We start from the raw sequence: 22,111 nt of genomic DNA on the forward strand, positions 1-22,111 counted from the left end.
ATTTAATTCCTCAGATGGAGGAAAAACTACTGGTAGTTTTTTCTCTCCAAACATAATACCCTTTTTTTGTGGTACCTGGGGTAACATCAGAAATGTGCAACACATTTTTCATAGCCTCAATCATGTAACGTGTGGCCCTATTGGAAGTTACATTAGTCTCATCGTCGTCGACACTGGAGTCAGTATCCGTGTCGACATCTGTGTCTGCCATCTGAGGTAGCGGGCGTTTTAGAGCCCCTGATGGCTTTTGAGACGCCTGGGCAGGCACAGGCTGAGAAGCCGGCTGTCCCATATTTGGTATATCGTCAAACCTTTTATGTAAGGAGTCGACACTGTCACGTAATTCCTTCCACATAACCATCCACTCAGGTGTCGGCTCCGCAGGGGTTGACATCACATTTATCGGCATCTGCTCCGCCTCCACATAAGCCTCCTCATCAAACATGTCAACACAGCCGTACCGACACACCGCGAATGCTCTGACAGAGGACAGGACCCCACAAAGCCCTTTGGGGAGACAGAGAGAGAGTATGCCAGCACACACCAGAGCGCTATATAACACAGGGATGAACACTATAACTGAGTGATTTTCCCTTATAGCTGCTTAAATATATATTGCTGCGCCTAAATTTAGTGCCCCTCCTCTCTTTTTTACCCTTTGTAGCTTGAAACTGCAGGGGAGAGCCTGGGAGCAATCCTTCCAGCGGAGCTGAGGGAAAAATGGCGCCAGTGTGCTGAGGGAGATAGCCCCGCCCCTTTTTCAGCAGACTTTCTCCCGCTTTTTTATGGATTCTGGCAGGGGTATTTTTCACATATATAGCCTCTGGGACTATATATTGTGATTATTTGCCAGCCAAGGTATTAATATTGCTGCTCAGGGCGCCCCCCCAGCGCCCTGCACCCATCAGTGACCGGAGTGTGAGGTGTGCATGAGGAGCAATGGCGCACAGCTGCAGTGCTGTGCGCTACCTTGTTGAAGACCAAAGTCTTCTGCCGCCGATTTTCAGGACCATCTTCATGCTTCTGGCTCTGTAAGGGGGACGGCGGTGCGGCTCCGGGACCGGACGATCGAGGTCGGGCCCTGTGTTCGATCACTCTGGAGCTAATGGTGTCCAGTAGCCTAAGAAGCCCAAGCTAGCTGCAAGCAGGTAGGTTCGCTTCTTCTCCCCTTAGTCCTTCGTAGCTGTGAGTCTGTTACCAGCAGATCTCACTGAAAATAAAAAACCTAAAATATACTTTCTTTTCTAGGAGCTCAGGAGAGCCCCTAGTGTGCATCCAGCTCAGCCGGGCACAAGATTCTAACTGAAGTCTGGAGGAGGGTCATAGAGGGAGGAGCCAGTGCACACCAGTTAGACCAAAAGCTTTCTTTTAGTTGTGCCCAGTCTCCTGCGGAGCCGCTATTCCCCATGGTCCTTACTGAGTCCCAGCATCCACTTAGGATGTCAGAGAAATCTCCACTGCAGCATCCAGTGACTCAATGAAGACAACGCATCTTCTGCTTGATTTGTGTGAACATGAAGTTATCACAGAGGGCCAGGTCTGGACTGTACTGTGGATGACCAAGCTTTTGGATGTGTTAATGGACCAGAAAATACACCACTTTGCTCACCTTGTGGGCAGGTGCATTGTCATGATGCAGTAGGGCACCATGACTGCGAGTTCTTGAATGTGATAGTATTAGGAATGTTAGGGTCCCATGTGATGAAGTCACCTGGCCGCAGTACATGGGCCCACATATTTGCACAAATGTGTGCTAAGAACTTCAGTTATACTCCATGTTAACTGTGAGGGTTTATATAAATTATTTTCACTATCACTGTTCTTAGTGCTAAGAGTGTGCATCTGCATCTCTCTTCCCCCAGCATAGTATTAGAAGCCTCAGCATGATAGCACCTCTTGATATCTTTAGTAATAGGATGTGCAATTCAGCCCCCCCCCCCTTTTTCCACTCTATTTGTGTATATATTGTACACTGGAAGGCAAGGCTTCCTTCCTCTGGATTGGCACTCCTCCCATTCACCCTCAGGTGTATTAATTAGCTGGGTTCCTGCATTTCAGATCACACATTGATAAGGCCCTATTTAGAGGTAAGTCCTGAATAAATTTATAGAATGTGATAGTATTAGGAATGTTAGGGTCCCATGTGATGAAGTCACCTGGCCGCGGTACGTGGGCACACATATTTGCACAAATGTGTGCTAAGAACTTCAATTATACTCCATGTTAATTGTGAGGGTTTATATAAATTATTTTTACTATCAGTGTTCTTAGTGCTAAGAGTGTGCATCTGCATCTCTCTTCCTCCAGCAGAGTTCTTGAACGGCACCTAGAAATGGCTTCTAGGACTTATAACAGGCATTGGTTGGCATAACAGTCACCAGTGACTAGGAGCTGCTGCATGAGTTATGCTACACTCATATCAGGACTTCTGTGTTGCTGTACCTCCAACTGGGGCCCACTGTGACAACTGTCATTTCCTCTTGGGGTTGATACTGTAGATCCAGTACTCATCGCCACTGTGATCTTCCAGTGTTTGAGTGACCGGCAAACCTGGCCAGCATGTTGCAGAATTAAGTACCTGAGGCTCCTTCTGCTCGAGTCAGCTGATGGGGGCACCCAGCATGCAGAAACCTTGCTTAGGCCAAGCTTTTTGTGCAGTATAAAGCATATGGACCCCTACGCTATGCCTACCTCCTTCTCTAATGGTGCCACCATCACCCTGCACCTTAATTATGGCCTGCATGGCAGCAACATTGTCCTCAGCGATGGCAGGCACAGGTTGGCCAGATATTTAGTCTTCCAGGGACCATCTACAACACCAAAATTCTGCAAACCACTAAAACAGTGGTTCAGAACGATGCTGCCTCCCCAAAAGCAGTTTGCAGTCTGTCAAAACGCTCCTGCTGTTGCAAACCACTATTGTAGTCTTAGAAGATCATGGCGCTCTATTGACATCTGTTGACCTTCATAACGAGTTGTGAAGTAAATATGCTGACTTCTTTGATGTGCAGTGCTGCTTATATATGGTTCTGTGCTGTGACATTTCACAAGAACTTGACTCAAAGATTACAGTTCAGAACCAGATTGTTTCTACTCTGTCCATGCACAGCACATACGGAAATTTATTGCACAGCTCTTGCATGTTAATCAGAATTTAGTTTTCCTTTGTTTTACACTGGGAACCAAACAATAGATGTTTTGTGGAAGTCCAAATATGCTAAGGCATTTGAAAAAGGTCTTACTACAATCGAAAGCCCTCACTCACTCACTGACTACTAATATCTTACTTCCAGATGTTAGGAAGCTGAAATTCAACATAGGTATTCTTCTGGTGGGAAATAGGAAAACAACGTTATCAGAATTTTAATAAACCTCCCCTAAGGGGATGAAAAGGGGGTTGACATAATGATGTCATTACCGATGCGTGCCTTGCGTTGCTTGAACAAAAACGCCCAAATGGACAAATCAATCAAAATTTGGACTGTACCTTCAGAGTGTACAATTGAATAAACTACAAAAAATGGTCCTGTAATTTTATCATATCTGCTACAGGTGGCTCCTCGGGTAACGCCAAGAACCATGGATTAATATTGGCTTACATTAACACGTCTCAAATTCTACATCTCCATAGATTTACCAAATTAAGAACAGCTAGTCCAAAATAAACAGAAGTAAAAAGGCTATTTAGCCTAAATTAGAATTTTGTTACAATAGATTTTACAATGTTATCACTGACCAGGGCCTCAGTAACATGTGAGTGTGGTAAGATTGTTACCTTATATGTGGATATGATCCAGTGCCCACTGCCCAGAATTCAAGGTTACATACAGGGTCACTGCAGATTGATTTTAGAATCCCATGACTGAGCAAAGTACCAGGCACTACACAGCGAATGGGGACTTCCTAGAACACTATGGGGTATATTCAATTGAAGTCGGATCCATTCCTTCATTCATTTGTCAGAATGAATAGGACCTGGGCTATTCAAAGCAATCTCAATTCAGTCGAATTGAGATGCAGAAGCTGAGATGGGGGAGAGCCACAGGCAGAGGGGGAGAGCAGCGCTACAGCAGCGGGCAGCGTAGACGGTGGATGTCATAGCCACTGCTCACTGCAGCGTCCACCTGACTCCAGCAAGCGAAGTCCCGCTTGCTGGAGCTGGGTGGAACTGCTGTGAGCGGCAGCTGTGACATCCTCCGGCTACGCTGCTGTAGAACTGCTCTCCCCCGTCAGCCCGTGGCTCTCAGTCCTCCCCCCCCCCCCCCCCCCCGTCTCCCCCGGCGCTGCTCTCCCCCTCTGCCCGCGGCTCTCTCGTCTCCTCCGGCGCTGCTTTCCCCCACTGCCCGCAGCTCTCCCCCGTCTGTGCTCCTGCATCTCACTTCAACTTTTTTTAAATATTTATTAGAGCCATACAATAAGGCCAGTGAATACTACTGTCACCACATCTCATAATCTGTATTTAAGTGCATACCTGGGGTGAGTATTTTAACATTTGGCCATGACTTATATAAAAAGCCTAAGAGCAAACATTTAATTCATGGTTCGCCAAAGTAGGACATATCTATTTATATCACAACCTATGGGCAGGCAATTATAAATCATGTTACCAAGTCTGAAGCAAAGTAACAATCCATTTAAATGAACAGTAAATTAAAGTTAAAATAACCACAACAAAATACTGAAAGTAGCAATTTTTATTGGAGTTAAAATTATTTACAAAAAACTCAAAGACAAACTTCATGAAACTGGTACAAACTTGATTTAAATTTTCCTGCCGTTAGCTTTTGCTCCAAAGATCACAGCTGAGAAATACTGTATAAAATAAAAATAGGATTGGAGTCAGAAAGGTACGCTACCATTCTAATTTCCAATGGCTTGTATTTACATCAATATATACAGTGGAAAATGTTACTTTAAAACTTTAGTTAACTTGCAAGTAGGTTTCAAGTACCCTTAAAGCAAAATCTTTGATGGGGAATCTTCAGCATATTAATGAATTGTAGTTAACAAAATGGCTCCTACCAGAAATCTACTTTAAAAAAACAGCAACATCATTAATTACCATGCCAGAGCGCATTCTAAGGATTTGAACCCAAGTGAGAGATTGTGTACACTGAAGAGGCATAGAAAGCTTGAGTATTACTAAACGGCTGGCTTTTTTAAAAGCCATGCTCAACTTTATTATTCACATTGAATACAGGGGGCACTCTCCCTGCTCAAAACCTAGTCACTTAAGGTGGGACTGCATATAGGCGAGAAAATATAGGAAGTTATTTCTCCACAATAAAAAAAATAATTAAAAAACAAAAACAAAGAAATACAATTTGTTTGGTCTGAAAAACCCATTATGCACCTTCTAAAAGATAAAAAAAAAAAAAAAAAAAACAATCTACATAACAAAATCCCTACAACAACTATGCCCAGTGTTAAGACATTGCACATTGGATGAGATCTTTGAGGGGAGAAAACAAAAAACAAATAAGGTTAAGATTTTTTTTTTTTTTTAGGAGTTGTTAAAATTGATACACACTCAAAAGAATACAGAAATAGTTTAAATTAAGACAAACGATAATATGCTAGAATAAAGAATGTATATCTTTAGATTAAATCTTAAAAAAAAAAAAACCCTAACACTGGTTACAGGAGCTCTGCACTCACCTTAATGTTTAATTTATTCAAAATCCTTAACATTTATCTCACAAGAGTGCTATGATTAAGACATATTTTTTAAAGCATGAAACAAAAAAAACAAAAAAAACAAAAAAATAGAAATCAGAAAAAAACAAAACAAAAAAAATGGTTTACTACCACATAATATTGACTCAAAGCTTTATTGGTAAAAATGCTTGCATGTGACAGGGAGACTGCGATTTAGGTTATTTCCATGGTCTTTTTACTGCTTCAAATTGCAATGCATTTTTTTTTTCGTTGGAAGAATGAGGGTCCTAAAAACACATCAGGTACAAGCCATAAAATTTTATCTTTTTACAGTGTTTTATAAATTCTGAAAATTTTGATCAATTTTCCTCTATATATGGCAAATCAGATAAAGTATTTTCGTTAAGTAAGGGCTCATTCAGAAAAGTTTACGTTGGAGAAAAGAAAAGGTGAACTGAAGATATGCTGGAACAGAGGTAGTTGACCTCTATAGTTGCACAAAATGAGTTTTCATAGGTGGGAAAGTTTATTAGTGAAAAAAGTGGGAAATATAACAGTGCATTTAAACTTAATTACTGAAATATCACCATGCTATATACAGCACATATGAGGCCCTTAAGGAAAAATATTCAACAGATATAACTGTACTCTTCAGCTTTTATTTGTTTTTTATTCATTTAAACAACTCCTGATATTTTCCCATTTAACATCTAATGCACTGGCAGTGCAGAAGCCATATTGTCTTAGTTTACTTTTGCTCTATAAAACTCTTATATAAACACTAATTTAAAATGGTATGGTTTATTTTAGATAAAACAAATATCAGTTATGAAATACAAATGATTGGTAGTATCTACCTATACCTACAGACATTCGGTTTCTGGGTGATTCAGTTTGTTAACATCTTTTAAGGTTTTTGGTGTGCTATGGTCAAGCACTAAAAGTTCTATAACATTCACATAAAAATGATGTTGCGTTTTTAAATTTGGGCATGTTCACCTAAATCACTAAAGTAAGTAAAACATATATGCAGATTGGTTAATTCCCCAGAACTTTTCCCCCACTCCAGGTCTGTAATTACTCTTTATTCACTGCCTTTATTTCTCCTTTGTAAATGGATAATAGGATATATGATCATAAACTTTCCAGACAAAAGCATATTACCCAAAAACTGTAAATAAGAAAAGCTGGCATTGTACATTACAGATGCTGCTTATTTATGCGAGATGTTTCAGTTATGTTGAGGCTCATAAACCCACCAACATGTTTTCCATTGATTGCCAATTCTGGATGATCCGCCATCTATTAAAAGCTCTATGGAAAGTTTAGACAATTTAACATCCATAAAGATATATTACCTCAAAATAAAGACAAAAATAAATTCATTCTTTTCAGTGTATTGCATATATGATAGCGGGGGTTTTTGTGCACAAAACCTTGTTTCGTATATATAATCCAAGAATTGTGCTGTTCGAGTACAAAGCAGTACAGCCAGGCAAATTTAGCACATCAGAAAAAAGATTAGTAGTAGTTGCCAATACCAGAGTAATTAACTCATACATCCAACCTTGCCGCCAACACAAACCTATCCCGGTAAAATTACAAACTCCTGGGTACCTGCGACTTTAGCAATGTTTAGCAATCATGCTACCAAATAACGGCTATCAAATCAATTTATAACAAAATGCCCACTTAGATAATATGGTCTTTAAATAAAACACTGCACATAATTCTTGTCCAGACTTCAATTAGCATCTCCTTTAAGGAAACACTGTACTTCTGTAATTCAACTTAAATAACATCTAGATCAAGTTCATCATCTTTGCTGTGATTTATCTTTGTTAAAATAGTATTTCAGAAGTCTAATCTGATTGATTACAAAGACAGAAACGCTGTGTTTGATTGCTGAAGGGCAAAGGGAGTAATACTTATAAAACCAACCGCTAATTGCTGTATTATTTTACGGGTTGTGCATCACTATCATATTCAGAACACTGCAAGGACAAGCTATTATTCTCTGTTTTTGCAGAGAATGTTCACAAAAATGTTTTACTTTTAATAACTTAGCACAAAATTGTGGAAAATCTTACATGAGAACATACTGGGGTATGGGTTATCTTATTTATTGACAAGAGAAACAAAATCAAATTTACAATAGTACAAAAGAGATAGTTGCTCATAAAACATATACTTTATTTTAAATATTTTGTCCTAAGAAGGAGCTTTCATGGATAGTCCACAAGCCTACTGTCACTGAAAAACCGTATGCAAACAAAATATAACTGCATATTAAACGTTTGGGATTACTGCCCTTGTTCTGACGTTAATCAGTAAAGTAGATCAACGAAGGGTTCTTGTTTAATTCATTTTTTTATCTAGCAACTTTGACAATAAGTGTTTAGATTGCTCATCAAATGTTTAAGTCGTGCTAGCCATTCTTTCAATTAGTTAGTGGGCTTAAAATACTATTACTTCTAGTAGAACTATTACCTAATGCTTTAGGAGGATGAGAAATCCTAACCAAACCAATGTAGATAAATCAAAAGGCCAACTTGCAAAATAAAATACCATTTATCGACGAGTAAACCAAGCAATGATCTGTGTAAAAATGAAAAATAAAATTATGACATATAGCTAAAGCCACTCTTTGGAAAGTTAGCTTTGTCTCCTCGTGTTCCCCAAGCCATGAGAAGATATACAACCTTCATATAACACCTTCCTCTGCTAACAGCCAAGACTATAAAAGATGATAACTGTGGGTAAGAGTGCAAGATTAGTTGCTCTAGAAATAATCCTTAAACTGAATATATTTTTATTAACATTTTCACATAAATATTGCTAAGAACCTCAACTATTTCATGTATTACAGAAAATCAATACTACCGACAGCATTCTTCCACCTTTCTTAAAGTTTTACAGATAGGCAGAGATGCAGTTGGCTGTTCAACTATATGGCTTAGATAACTCTGTTCCTTGTTCTAAGACAGTCACATTCTGTTATGGTGTGTATCGGATACAGCCTAGTAGAGAAAATAGTCTGTCTGATACAAAAAAAAATATCAACTCGTATATAGGTCTACGTTGTCAGGCCAGAAGTTCATCTCTAAATGTTCGACTGCTTTTTCAACTAAAAAAAAGAAAAAAAAAGAAATAACTTTAAATTCAAAAAGTAGTTTAACACAGAGATCACTTGTCAAGCATGGCAACGTTGGAGGGACCTATCCGACTGGTGGCATAAATGTATCCAAGACTCTTTCATCAATCAACAATCTTGTGAAGAGTGCCCGCTGTTCTCTTAGGTTGACAAAAAGGCTTAAAACATGTAATTGCAAGGTGCTGCAAACCTGTGCAGTTCAGCAAAGGTTTCATGAAACTAAAAATAACACAAACCCTTGCATTGCACTTCAGAAGGCATGTTCCCCGCCACACAAGGCCTTGCAAATTACTGTGGCAGAAGGGTATTCAAGGAAAAAAACTCCCTGAAAGTCAAATAAGGGCACATGCCTCCTCATATATATTAGTCCAAGATGACACCTGAGATGGACCACCTGAAATATAAAAATAGATCCCTATTTACTAATTGAGTACATAATGTACAACTGAGCTATCGACAGAAGCACTTCCAAACTTGCTGCGCTCTGGCACACTCGAAAGCCAGGGTTTACCGGCCTTACCCACTGTAATTTAGTGCTGCAAAGCTTTACAAATATCACAACATAATTGAGTCAACAATATCCACAAGTCTTAAATTAAGAAAGAATTGAGAAAAAAAAAAAAAAAAGGGAGGGGCGACGACAACATATATAGAAAATACATTTCTAGAACAAGGTGTTATGAGGATTGGAAGCATCTAGTATAAAAAGTAAGCAAAATAGCCAGGGGACAAAAATCTATTAACAATATTCTAAAAAGTTTTATATATGTCCTAAAGTTCTGGAAGCATTGAAAAGCCTAATACAAAGCAAAAAAACAAACAAAAAAAAAAACAAAAAAAAACCCCACACACAAAAGTAGTCTCTTGTCGAGAAATAAACAGATCGAGCTTTGTATGACTTCACGCCAGTTGCGCTGTCTTTGTACCTGGCTGGCAGAGAATGCAGTACTTCAAAAGTAAAACAGCAGTTGCACGATCAGCAGCAATTTCTTTGCGATTTTACATTTCTTTCCTTTGACTGGCCATTATAAAACTTACCGGAGGAAAAAAATAAATTTTAAGCCCAGATGAATTCTATTTAAACACAAAAGAACTCAAATACTGTAAAAGTTTAAAACAGTCGGGCATCTTATCCCTCTGATCTGAAGTTTAAAAGCCGCCATTATGTTCGGCTGTAACCTGGTTGGTGTGGCAAACTCATGCTCAACGAAAACTGCAGAACGGGAGTCCTGTTTGCCTTTTTAGTATAAGTAGCACAGACAAATGTAATCAGTGCATCTTCAGGGACTCTTTAACATGACTTGTTCCTTTTGCAGATGGAGAATATCCAGCATTAGTGAGGGTCTGTTGACAATAGAAACCTAGCAGTGTTCCAAATACTCAATGACTCTGGAGATTGACTTCTGTCCTGTTGTTCCCACTGCACACTAAAAAAAAAAAAAAAAATATATATAAAACTGCATGTTACAAGAAAACAAATACTCAAAAGGCTTGCATTGTCAGATGCCCTTATAAATTGCTACTGTAACTGGGATGTATTTATATGACCTACGGCTACATCCCGGCCCCCTACAAATACCGACAGGCATTCTAACTAGCAGGGACTATTCCCACTCGTGGGGGTCCATGGCATCCATAGAGTGGGAATAGAACCTGTGGTGAGCGCAAGGGGCACTATGCCACTAATGAGGTCCATACTATTTTTTTTTTTTTTAGTCTAAAATACTTATTTTAGTTTGCTTCACAAAAGGGTTTATTTAAAGTGCACTTGTCACATATAACAGGAGAGCAAGGTGCACAAGAATCACGCTTATACATTTAACATGCGCTAGTTACATCAAGGAGGCAAACAAGGACAAATATTTGTGAGGTCACATGAAGCCATACATTTATAGGTGACAGGTGTACTTATGTTATTGATCTGTAATATTCTATCCACTCCTTATGCCACAAAGCTACTGTGCAGAAATTCAGAGAACATACGGGGTGTGGTTAGCGTTCTGGTGGTCAGGTGATCGACGCAGAGATACCAAAACCACTCGGAACCCCGACATCTTGAAGGCAAGTATTGGGATGCCGGTTAGGGATGCCTCTTAAACAAAACACATGAGAATATTGCTCATTTGTAAAATTTGAGTTACCGAGGCTTTGGCAATCCCTATGCTTCTGCTAACTGTTGTGTTATAGTGCACAATCCTCCATCTATTGTGGCTCTCACTGTAGGCTACCAGAATCCCCTCATTTACATGAACTTTAGACTTCATATACTTTTTCTTCCTGAACATGTACATAAGTCTTGCTCTCAAATATGCTACAACGTTTTTTTCTGTTCCATTGTTAATTTAGAATTTTCTTTGTAGCCTGAATTAAGTTACACTAGAGAACTTGGTCATGATCGCTTTGTTTCATAATGTTAACATCTGCCTCCATCAAAGCTTGCTTTAACAGAGGACACAAGGGAGTAACAAGTTAAAATGTTTATTCATGCACTTACGAAGATTGTCTATTGATTTATTGTTACCAGCAACTGGAAATAAATATAAAAAAAAAAAATATATATATATATATATATATATATATATATATATATATATATATATATATATAATATATATTTTTTTTACAGAAAATCTCTTAGTAAGTGTGTGCATAAACATTTTAACATGTTACTCCCTTGTGTCTTGAAAATAATCATGCAGATTAAAATAAGAATTTACTTACCGATAATTCTATTTCTCGGAGTCCGTAGTGGATGCTGGGGTTCCTGAAAGGACCATGGGGAATAGCGGCTCCGCAGGAGACAGGGCACAAAAAGTAAAGCTTTTCCAGATCAGGTGGTGTGCACTGGGCTCCTCCCCCTATGACCCTCCTCCAGACTCCAGTTAGGTACTGTGCCCGGACGAGCGTACACAATAAGGGAGGATTTTGAATCCCGGGTAAGACTCATACCAGCCACACCAATCACACCGTACAACTTGTGATCTAAACCCAGTTAACAGTATGATAACAAAAGGAGCCTCTGAAAGACGGCTTCCTACAACAATAACCTGATTTTTGTAACAATAACTATGTACAAGTATTGCAGAATAATCCGCACTTGGGATGGGCGCCCAGCATCCACTACGGACTCCGAGAAATAGAATTATCGGTAAGTAAATTCTTATTTTCTCTATCGTCCTAGTGGATGCTGGGGTTCCTGAAAGGACCATGGGGATTATACCAAAGCTCCCAAACGGGCGGGAGAGTGCGGATGACTCTGCAGCACCGAATGAGAGAACTCCAGGTCCTCTTTTGCCAGGGTATCAAATTTGTAAAATTTTACAAACGTGTTCTCCCCCGACCACGTAGCTGCTCGGCAGAGTTGTAATGCCGAGACCCCTCGGGCAGCCGCCCAAGATGAGCCCACCTTCCTTGTGGAATGGGCATTTACATATTTTTTTTTTTTTTTTTTTTGCTGTGGCAAGCCTGCCACAGAATGTGCAAGCTGAATTGTACTACAAATCCAACGAGCAATAGTCTGCTTAGAAGCAGGAGCACCCAGCTTGTTGGGTGCATACAGGATAAACAGCAAGTCAGATTTCCTGACTCCAGCCGACCTGGAAACTATATTTTCAGGGCCCTGACAACATCCAGCAACTTGGAGTCCTCCAAGTCCCCAGTAGCCGCAGGCACCACAATAAGCTGGTTCAGGTGAAACGCTGACACCACCTTAGGGAGAAACTGGGGACGAGTCCACAGCTTTGCTCTGTCCGAATGGACAATCAGATATGGCTTTGTGAGATAAAGCCGCCAATTCTGACACTCGCCTGGCCGAGGCCAGGACCAACAGCATGGTCACTTTCCATGTGAGATATATCAAATCCACAGATTTGAGTTGTTTAAAACAATGTGATTTTAGGAATCCCAAACTACGTTGAGATCGCCCAGTGCCACTGGAGACATCAAAAAGGGGTTGTATATGCAGTACTCCCTTAACAACTTCTGGACTTCAGGAACTGAAGCCAATTTCTTTCTGGAAGAAAATCGACCGGTCGAAATTTGAACCTTAATGGACCCCAATTTGAGACCCATATACACTCCTGCTTGCAGGAAATGTAGGAATTAACCTAGTTGAAATTCTTCCGTGGAGCCTTCCTGGCCTCACACCATGGAACATATTTTCACCTAAGCGGTGATAATGTTGTGCGGTCACCTCCTTCCTGGCTCTGACCAGGGTAGGGATGACCTCTTCCGGAATGCCTTTTTCCCTTAGGATCCGGCGTTCACCCGCCCTGGCGTCAACGCAGCTGCGGTAAGTCATGGAACAGACATGATTCTTGCTGAATCAAGATCCTTTCTAGTATCTCTTGAAGTTCCGGGTACCAAGTTCTTCTTGGCCCAAACCGGAACCACGAGTATAGTTCTTACTCCTCTCCTTCCTATCATTCTCCATACACTGGGTATGAAAGGCAGAGGAGGGAACACATACACCGACTGGTACACCCACGGTGTTACCAGAGCGTCCCAGCTATTGCCTGAGGGTCTCTAGACCTGGCGCTTCATGTGGGACGCCATCATAACCACCTTTGGTCTTTCCCAACGGTTTACAAACATGTGGAAACTTCCAGATGAAGTTCCCACTTTTCCGGGTGGAATTCATTTATGCTGAGGAAATCTTCCTAGTTGTCCACTCCCGGAATGAACACTGCTGACAGTGTTATCACATGATCTTTCGCCCAGCGAAGAATCCTTGCTGTCATTGTCCTCCTGCTTCTTGTGCCGCCCCGTCTGTTTACGTGGGCGACTGCCATGATGATGTCCTACTGGATCAGCACCGGTTGACTTTGAAGCAGAGGTCTTCCTAGGCTCAGAGCATCGTAAATTGCCCTTAGCTCCAGTATATTCATGTGGAGAGAAATCTCCAGACTTGACCACACTTCCTTGGAAATTTCTTCCTTGTGTGACTGTTTCCCAGCCTCTCAGGCTGGCATCCGTGGTCACCAGAACACAGTCCTGAATGCTGAATGTGCTGCCCTCTAGAAGATGAGCACTCTGCAGCCCCCACAGAAGAGACACCCTTGTCCTTGGAGACAGGGTTATCCGCTGATGCATCTGAAGATGCGATCCGGACCATTCGTCCAGCAAATCCCCCTGAAAAGTTTTTGCGTGAGATCTGCCGAATGGAATCGCTTCGTAAGAAGCCACCATTTTTCCCAGGACTCCTGTGCATTGATGCACTGATACTTGGCCTGGATTTAGGAGGTTTCTGACTAGGTCGGATAACTCCCTGGCTTTCCCCTCCAGGAGAAATACCTCTTTCTGGACTATGCCCAGAATCATTCCTAGGAACAGCAGACGTATCATCGGAAAACAGCTGCGATTTTTGGAATATTTAGAATCCACTCGTGCTGTCGTAGAACTACTTTAGATAGTTCTTTTCCGACCTCCAACTGTTCTCTGTAAACTTGTCCCTTTCAGGATATCGTCCAAGTAAGGGATAATTTAGATGCCTTTCTTCTTTTAAGAATCATCTTTTCGGCCATTACCTTGGTAAAGGCCCGGGGTGCCGTGGATAATTCAACGGCAGCGTCTGAAACTGATATTGACAGTTCTGTATCACGAACCAGAGGTACCCTTGTTGAGAAGGGCAAATTTGGACATGGAGGTAATCCTTGATGTCCAGGGACACCATATAGTCCCCTTTTTTCCGGTTCTCTATCACTGCTCTGAGTGACTCCATCTTGATTTGAACCTTTTTATGTAAGTGTTCAAAGATTTCAGATTTAGACTATGTCTCACCAAGCCGTCTGGCTTCAGTACCACAATATAGTGTGGAGGACTAATACCCTTTTCCTTGTTGTAGGAGGGGTACTTTGATTATCACCTGCTGGAAATACAGCTTGTGAATTTTTTCCCAATACTGCCTCCTTGTCGGAGGGAGCCGTTGGTAAAGCAGGCTTCAGGAACCTGCGAGGAAAAAATGTCTCGACTCTCCAATCTGTACCCCTGGGATAATACTTGTATGATCTAGGGGTCAACTTGCGAGTGATCCCACTGCGCGCTGAGACTCTTGAGACTACCCCCCCACTGGTGGAGGGCTTCTTTTCCTGGGAAGGGGCTGCCTGCTGCAGTCTACTTCCCTTTCCTCTATGTCTGGGCAGATATGACTGGCCTTTTGCCCGCTTGCCCACCTGGGAACGGAAGGATTGAGGCTGAAAAGACAGTGTCTTTTTCTGCTGAGATGTAACTTGGGGTAAAAAGGTTGGATTTCCCAGCTGTGGCCGTGGCCCCCAGGTCCGACGGACCGACCCCAAATAACTCCTTCCCTTTATACGGCAATACTTCCATGTGCCGTATGGGATCTGTATCACCTGACCACTGTCGTGTCCATGACATCTTCTGGGAGATATGGACAACGCACTTATCTTGATGCCAGAGTGCAAATATCCCTCTGTGCATCTCGCATACATATATATAGAATGCATCCTATTAAATGCTCTATATCAATAAAATATTTTTAGTCAGGGAATTCGACCAAGCCAACCCAGCACTGCATCTCCAGGCTGATGGCGATCGCTGGTCGCAGTATAGCCACCGTCTGTGTGTATATACTTTTTAGGATATTTTTCCAGCTGCCTATCAGCTGGCTCCTTGAGGGCGGCCGTATTTGGAGACGGTAACGCCACTTGATAAGCGTGTGAGCGCCTTATCCACCCTAAGGGGTGTTTCCCAACGCGCCCTAACTTCTGGCGGGAAAGGGTATAACGCCAATATTTGCTATCGGGGTAAACCCACGCATCATCACACACTTCATTTTATTTTATCTGATTCAGGAAAAACTACAGGTAGTTTTTTCACTTCCACATAATACCCTTTTTTGTGGTACTTGTAGTATCAGAAATATGTAACAGCTCCTTCATTGCCCTTAACGTGTGGCCCTAATGAGGAATACGTTTGTTTATTCACCGTCGACACTGGATTCAGTGTCCGTGTCTGTGTCTGTGTCGACCGACTGAGGTAAATGGGCGTTTTTTATAAAAAAACCCTGACGGTGTTTCTGAGACGCCTGGACCGTTACTAATTGTTTGTCGGCCGTCTCATGTCGTCAACCGACCTTGCAGCGTGTTGACATTCTCACGTAATTCCCTAAATAAGCCATCCATTCCGGTGTCGACTCCCTAGAGAGTGACATCACCATTACAGGCAATTTCTCCGCCTCCTCCAGCATCGTCCTCATACATGTCGACACACACGTACCGACACACAGCACACACACCTGGAATGCTCTGACAGAGGACAGGACCCCACTAGCCCTTTGGAGAGACAGAGGGAGAGTTTGCCAGCACACACCAAAAAACGCTATAATTACATAGGGACAACCTTATATAAGTGTTTCTCCCTAATAGCATCTTTATATATATATTTATATCGCCAATTTGTGCCCCCCCTCTCTGTTTAAACCCTGTTTCTGTAGTGCAGTGCAGGGGAGAGCCTGGGAGCCTTCTCTCCAGCCTTTCTGTGAGAGAAAAAATGGCGCTGTGTGCTGAGGAGATAGGCCCCGCCCCTTTTACGGCGGGCTCGTCTCCCGCTCTTTAGTGAAGTTTGGCAGGGGTTAAATATCTCCATATAGCCTCTGGGGGCTATATGTGAGGTATTTTTAGCCAGTATATAGGTTTACATTTGCCTCCCAGGGCGCCCCCCCCCAGCGCCCTGCACCCTCAGTGACAGCGTGTGAAGTGTGCTGAGAGGAAAATGGCGCACAGCTGCAGTGCTGTGCGCTACCTTTAGAAGACTGTCAGTGTCTTCAGCCGCCGATTCTGGACCTCTTCTAACTTCAGCATCTGCAAGGGGGCCGGCGGCGCGGCTCCGGTGACCATCCAGGCTGTACCTGTGATCGTCCCTCTGGAGCTAATGTCCAGTAGCCAAGAAGCCAATCCATCCTGCACGCAGGTGAGTTCACTTCTTCTCCCCTCAGTCCCTCGTTGCAGTGATCCTGTTGCCAGCAGGACTCACTGTAAAATAAAAAACCTAAGCTAAACTTTCTCTAAGCAGCTCTTTAGGAGAGCCACCTAGATTGCACCCTTCTCGGCCGGGCACAAAAATCTAACTGGAGTCTGGAGGAGGGTCATAGGGGGAGGAGCCAGTGCACACCACCTGATCTGGAAAAGCTTTACTTTTTGTGCCCTGTCTCCTGCGGAGCCGCTATTCCCCATGGTCCTTTCAGGAACCCCAGCATCCACTAGGACGATAGAGAAAAATAATTATCATGCTGTTACCAGTAAGGGTGAGAACAGCCAGCTCTATATGTAATATTGCAGTAGCAAAGTTGGAGCCTATACTTAGTCCTTAGAAAGGAGCTAGTTGTTTAATTGGGTCAACTAGATCAAGAATTTCTTTAGTCCATAACTAATAAGTTTTATGAGAATTCATTCAACACTTCAAAACAGCCTTAAGGTGCATACACATGGTGAGATACTGTGATTTCCCTTGAACTCCCTTGAGCGCAGAACCACAGACACTGACTATCTTCACTTGCGATTTTGTCTATGTGCGATGTTGACTAAGTGGCAATTTTGACTATACACTAGATTGTACACAATATAGTCAAAATTGCCTTGCCTGCTCAGTCTATTTTTTTATTTTTTTGCGATACCGACCTTGTGCGATCACGCATCGGTATTGCAAGCTGTGTACATACAGTGCGATATGTGCACATTTTTCATACGATTTTGACTCTATAGTCAAAATCGTAAGAAAACACTGCACTGTGTGTATGCACCTTTACAACAATTATGCACAGTTGAAGTAATTTGCATACAGATGGTGTAATGGTTAGCTATACTGCCTCACGGCACTGAGGTCATGGGTTCGATTCTCACCATGGCCCTGTTTGGAGTTTATATATTCTTCCCGTACTTGCGTGGATTTTCTACGGGGACTCTGGTTTCTTCCCTCAATCCAAAAATATAAATACTGGTAAAGTAATTGGCTCCCAAGAAAATTAACCCTACCGAGAATGTGACTGTGTGTACACGTGATAGTGAATATAAATTGTAAGCTCCACTGGGGCAGGGACTGATGTGAATGGCCAAATATTCTCTGTAAAGCGCTGCAGAATGTGTGTGCACTATATAAATAACTTGTAATAAATTAATTAATTAATACAGGCTTTGTGTGTAAATGAATAAGCATGCACAGTGCTTTTTACATTAACAAACTTCATATATGGAAAAAAATGGGCATGTCCGTCACTTACTGTTAGATTCATGAAACTTAGAAACTTTTTAAGCATTTCAGTCATTATTGAGAAGTCTCCATCAGGTAAATGACTCCGTACAGTAGTCACGTTCATCTATAAATGACAATTAAAAGTCATAAGCATACAAAAATTCATCAGTTAGATTATTTAGATAAAAAATAAGAATTTACTTACCGATAATTCTATTTCTCGGAGTCCGTAGTGGATGCTGGGGTTCCTGAAAGGACCATGGGGAATAGCGGCTCTGCAGGAGACAGGGCACAAAAAGTAAAGCTTTACGATCAGGTGGTGTGTACTGGCTCCTCCCCCCATGACCCTCCTCCAAGCCTCAGTTAGGTACTGTGCCCGGACGAGCGTACACAATAAGGAAGGATTTTGAATCCCGGGTAAGACTCATACCAGCCACACCAATCACACTGTACAACCTGTGATCTGAACCCAGTTAACAGTATGATAACAGCGGAGCCTCTGAAAAGATGGCTCACAACAATAATAACCCGATTTTTGTAACTATGTACAAGTATTGCAGACAATCCGCACTTGGGATGGGCGCCCAGCATCCACTACGGACTCCGAGAAATAGAATTATCGGTAAGTAAATTCTTATTTTCTCTATCGTCCTAGTGGATGCTGGGGTTCCTGAAAGGACCATGGGGATAATACCAAAGCTCCCAAACGGGCGGGAGAGTGCGGATGACTCTGCAGCACCGAATGAGAGAACTCCAGGTCCTCCTTAGCCAGGGTATCAAATTTGTAGGATTTTACAAACGTGTTTGCCCCTGACTAAATAACCGCTCGGCAAAGTTGTAAAGCCGAGACCCCTCGGGCAGCCGCCCAAGATGAGCCCACCTTCCTTGTGGAATGGGCATTTACATATTTTGGCTGTGGCAGGCCTGCCACAGAATGTGCAAGCTGAATTGTATTACACATCCAACTAGCAATAGTCTGCTTAGAAGCAAGAGCACCCAGTTTGTTGGGTGCATACAGGATAACAGCAAATCAGTTTTCCTGACTCCAGCCGTCCTGGAACATATTTTCAGGGCCCTGACAACATCTAGCAACTTGGAGTCCTCCAAGTCCCTAGTAGGTGCAAGGCACCACAATAAGCTGGTTCAGGTGAAACACTGACACCACCTTAGGGAGAGAACTGGGGACGAGTCCGCAGCTCTGCCCTGTCCGAATGGACAAACAGATATGGGCTTTTTTGAGAAAAAACCACCAATTTGACACTCGCCTGGTCCAGGCCAGGGCCAAGAGCATGGTCACTTTTCATGTGAGATGCTTCAAATCCACAGATTTGACTGGTTTTAAACCAATGTGATTTGAGGAATCCCAGAACTACGTTGAGATCCCACAGTGCCACTGGAGGCACAAAAGGGGGTTGTATATGCAATACTCCCTTGACAAACTTCTGGACTTCAGGAACTGAAGCCAATTCTTTCTGGAAGAAAATCGACAGGGCCGAAATTTGAACCTTAATGGACCCCAATTTGCGGCCCATAGACACTCCTGTTTGCAGGAAATGCAGGAAACGACCGAGTTGAAATTTCTTTGTGGGGCCATCCTGGCCTCACACCACGCAACATATTTTCGCCACATGTGGTGATAATGTTGTGCGGTCACCTCCTTTCTGGCTTTGACCAGGGTAGGAATGACCTCTTCCGGAATGCCTTTTTCCCTTAGGATCCGGCGTTCCACCGCCATGCCGACAAACGCAGCTGCGGTAAGTCTTGGAACAGACATGGTACTTGCTGAAGCAAATCCCTTCTTAGCAGCAGAGGCCATAAGACCTCTGTAAGCATCTCTTGAAGTTCCGGGTACCAAGTCCTTCTTGGCCAATCCGGAGCCATGAGTATAGTTCTTACTCCTCTACGTCTTATAATTCTCAGCACCTTAGGTATGAGAAGCAGAGGAGGGAACACATACACCGACTGGTACACCCACGGTGTTACCAGAACGTCCACAGCTATTGCCTGAGGGTCTCTTGACCTGGCGCAATACCTGTCCCGTTTTTTGTTCAGACGGGACGCCATCATGTCCACCTTTGGTATTTCCCCACGGTTTACAATCATGTGGAAAAAACTTCCCGATGAAGTTTCCACTCTCCCGGGTGGAGGTCGTGCCTGCTGAGGAAGTCTGCTTCCCAGTTTCCATTCCCGGGATGAAACACTGCTGACAGTGCTATCACATGATTTTCCGCCCAGCGAAAAGTCCTTGCAGTTTTTGCCATTGCCCTCCTGCTTCTTGTGTCGCCCTGTCTGTTTACGTGGGCGACTGCCGTGATGTTTTTCCCACTGGATCAATACCGGCTGACCTTGAAGCAGAGGTCTTGCTAAGCTTAGAGCATTATAAATTTACCCTTAGCTCCAGTATATTTATGTGGAGAAAAGTCTCCAGACTTGATCACACTCCCTGGAAATTTTTTCCTTGTGTGACTGCTCCCCAGCCTCTCGGGCTGGGCTCCGTGGTCACCAGCATCCAATCCTGAATGCCGAATCTGCGGCCCTCTAGAAGATGAGCACTCTATAACCACCACAGGAGAGACACCCTTGTCCTTGGATATAGGGTTATCCGCTGATGCATCTGAAGATGCGATCCGGACCATTTGTCCAGCAGATCCCACTGAAAAGTTCTTGCGTGAAATCTGCCGAATGGAATTGCTTCGTAGGAAGCCACCATTTTTACCAGGACCCTTGTGCAATGATGCACTGTTTTTAGGAGGTTCCTGACTAGCTCGGATAACTCCCTGGCTTTCTCTTCCGGGAGAAACACCTTTTTCTGGACTGTGTCCAGAATCATCCCTAGGCACAGCAGACGTGTCGTCGGGATCAGCTGCGATTTTGGAATATTTAGAATCCACCCGTGCTGTTGTAGCAGTATCCGAGATAGTGCTACTCCGACCTCCAACTGTTCCCTGGACTATGCCCTTATCAGGAGATCGTCCAAGTAAGGGATAATTAAGACGCCTTTTCTTCGAAGAAGAATCATCATTTCGGCCATTACCTTGGTAAAGACCCGGGGTGCCGTGGACAGTCCAAACGGCAGCGTCTGAAACTGATAGTGACAGTTCTGCACCACGAACCTGAGGTACCCTTAGTGAGAAGGGCAAATTTGGGACATAGAGGTAAGCATCCCTGATGTCCCGGGACACTATATAGTCCCCTTCTTCCTGGTTCGTTATCACTGCTCTGAGTGACTCCATCTTGATTTGAACCTTTGTAAGTGTTCAAAAATTTTTTAGAATAAGTCTCACCTAGCCTTCTGGCTTCAGTACCACAATATAGTGTGGAATAATACCCCTTTTCTTGTAGTAGGAGAGGTAATTTAATTATCACCTGCTGGGAATACAGCTTGTGAATTTTTTTTTTTTTTTTTCCCATACTGCCTCCTTGTCGGAGGGAGACCTTGGTAAAGCAGACTTCAGGAGCCTGCGAAGGGGAAACGTCTCGACATTCCAATCTGTACCCCTGGGATACTACTTGTAGGATCCAGGGGTCCTGTACGGTCTCAGCGCCATGCTGAGAACTTGTCAGAAGCGGTGGAACGCTTCTGTTCCTGGGAATGGGCTGCCTGCTGCAGTCTTCTTCCCTTTCCTCTATCCCTGGGCAGATATGATCTTATAGGGACGAAAGGACTGAGGCTGAAAAGACGGTGTCTTTTTCTGCAGAGATGTGACTTAGGGTAAAAACGGTGGATTTTCCAGCAGTTGCCGTGGCCACCAGGTCCGATGGACCGACCCCAAATAACTCCTCTTCCTTTATACGGCAATACACCTTTGTGCCGTTTGGAATCTGCATCACCTGACCACTGTCGTGTCCATAACATCTTCTGGCAGATATGGACATCGCATTTACTCTTGATGCCAGAGTGCAAATATCCCTCTGTGCATCTCGCATATATAGAAATGCATCCTTTAAATGCTCTATAGTCAATAAAATACTGTCCCTGTCAAGGGTATCAATATTTTTAGTCAGGGAATCCGACCAAGCCCCCCCAGCTCTGCACATCCAGGCTGAGGCGATCGCTGGTCGCAGTATAACACCAGTATGTGTGTATATACT

The 22,111-nt window shown here is 42.9% G+C and overlaps 1 protein-coding gene across 5 annotated transcripts in view; it reads right to left on the bottom strand.

Annotated features, from left to right (window-relative positions):
* Nucleotides 1–4,676: 4,676 nt before the first annotated feature.
* Nucleotides 4,677–22,111, bottom strand: part of WAPL (WAPL cohesin release factor) — a 250,583-nt gene continuing 233,148 nt past the window's right edge. For all 5 annotated transcript variants that reach the window (XM_063958820.1, XM_063958819.1, XM_063958817.1 and 2 more), the window contains 2 exons: nucleotides 18,048–18,143; nucleotides 4,677–10,239 (listed from right to left, as the gene is read on the bottom strand). In XM_063958820.1, the coding sequence (XP_063814890.1) occupies nucleotides 10,174–10,239; nucleotides 18,048–18,143 (162 nt within the window). In that variant the 3' untranslated portion in view covers nucleotides 4,677–10,173. The remainder of the gene's footprint in view (nucleotides 10,240–18,047; nucleotides 18,144–22,111) is intronic.

Source organism: Pseudophryne corroboree, chromosome 3, assembly GCF_028390025.1.
Source record: "Pseudophryne corroboree isolate aPseCor3 chromosome 3, aPseCor3.hap2, whole genome shotgun sequence".
In the NCBI taxonomy this organism is placed as follows: Eukaryota; Metazoa; Chordata; class Amphibia; order Anura; family Myobatrachidae; genus Pseudophryne; species Pseudophryne corroboree.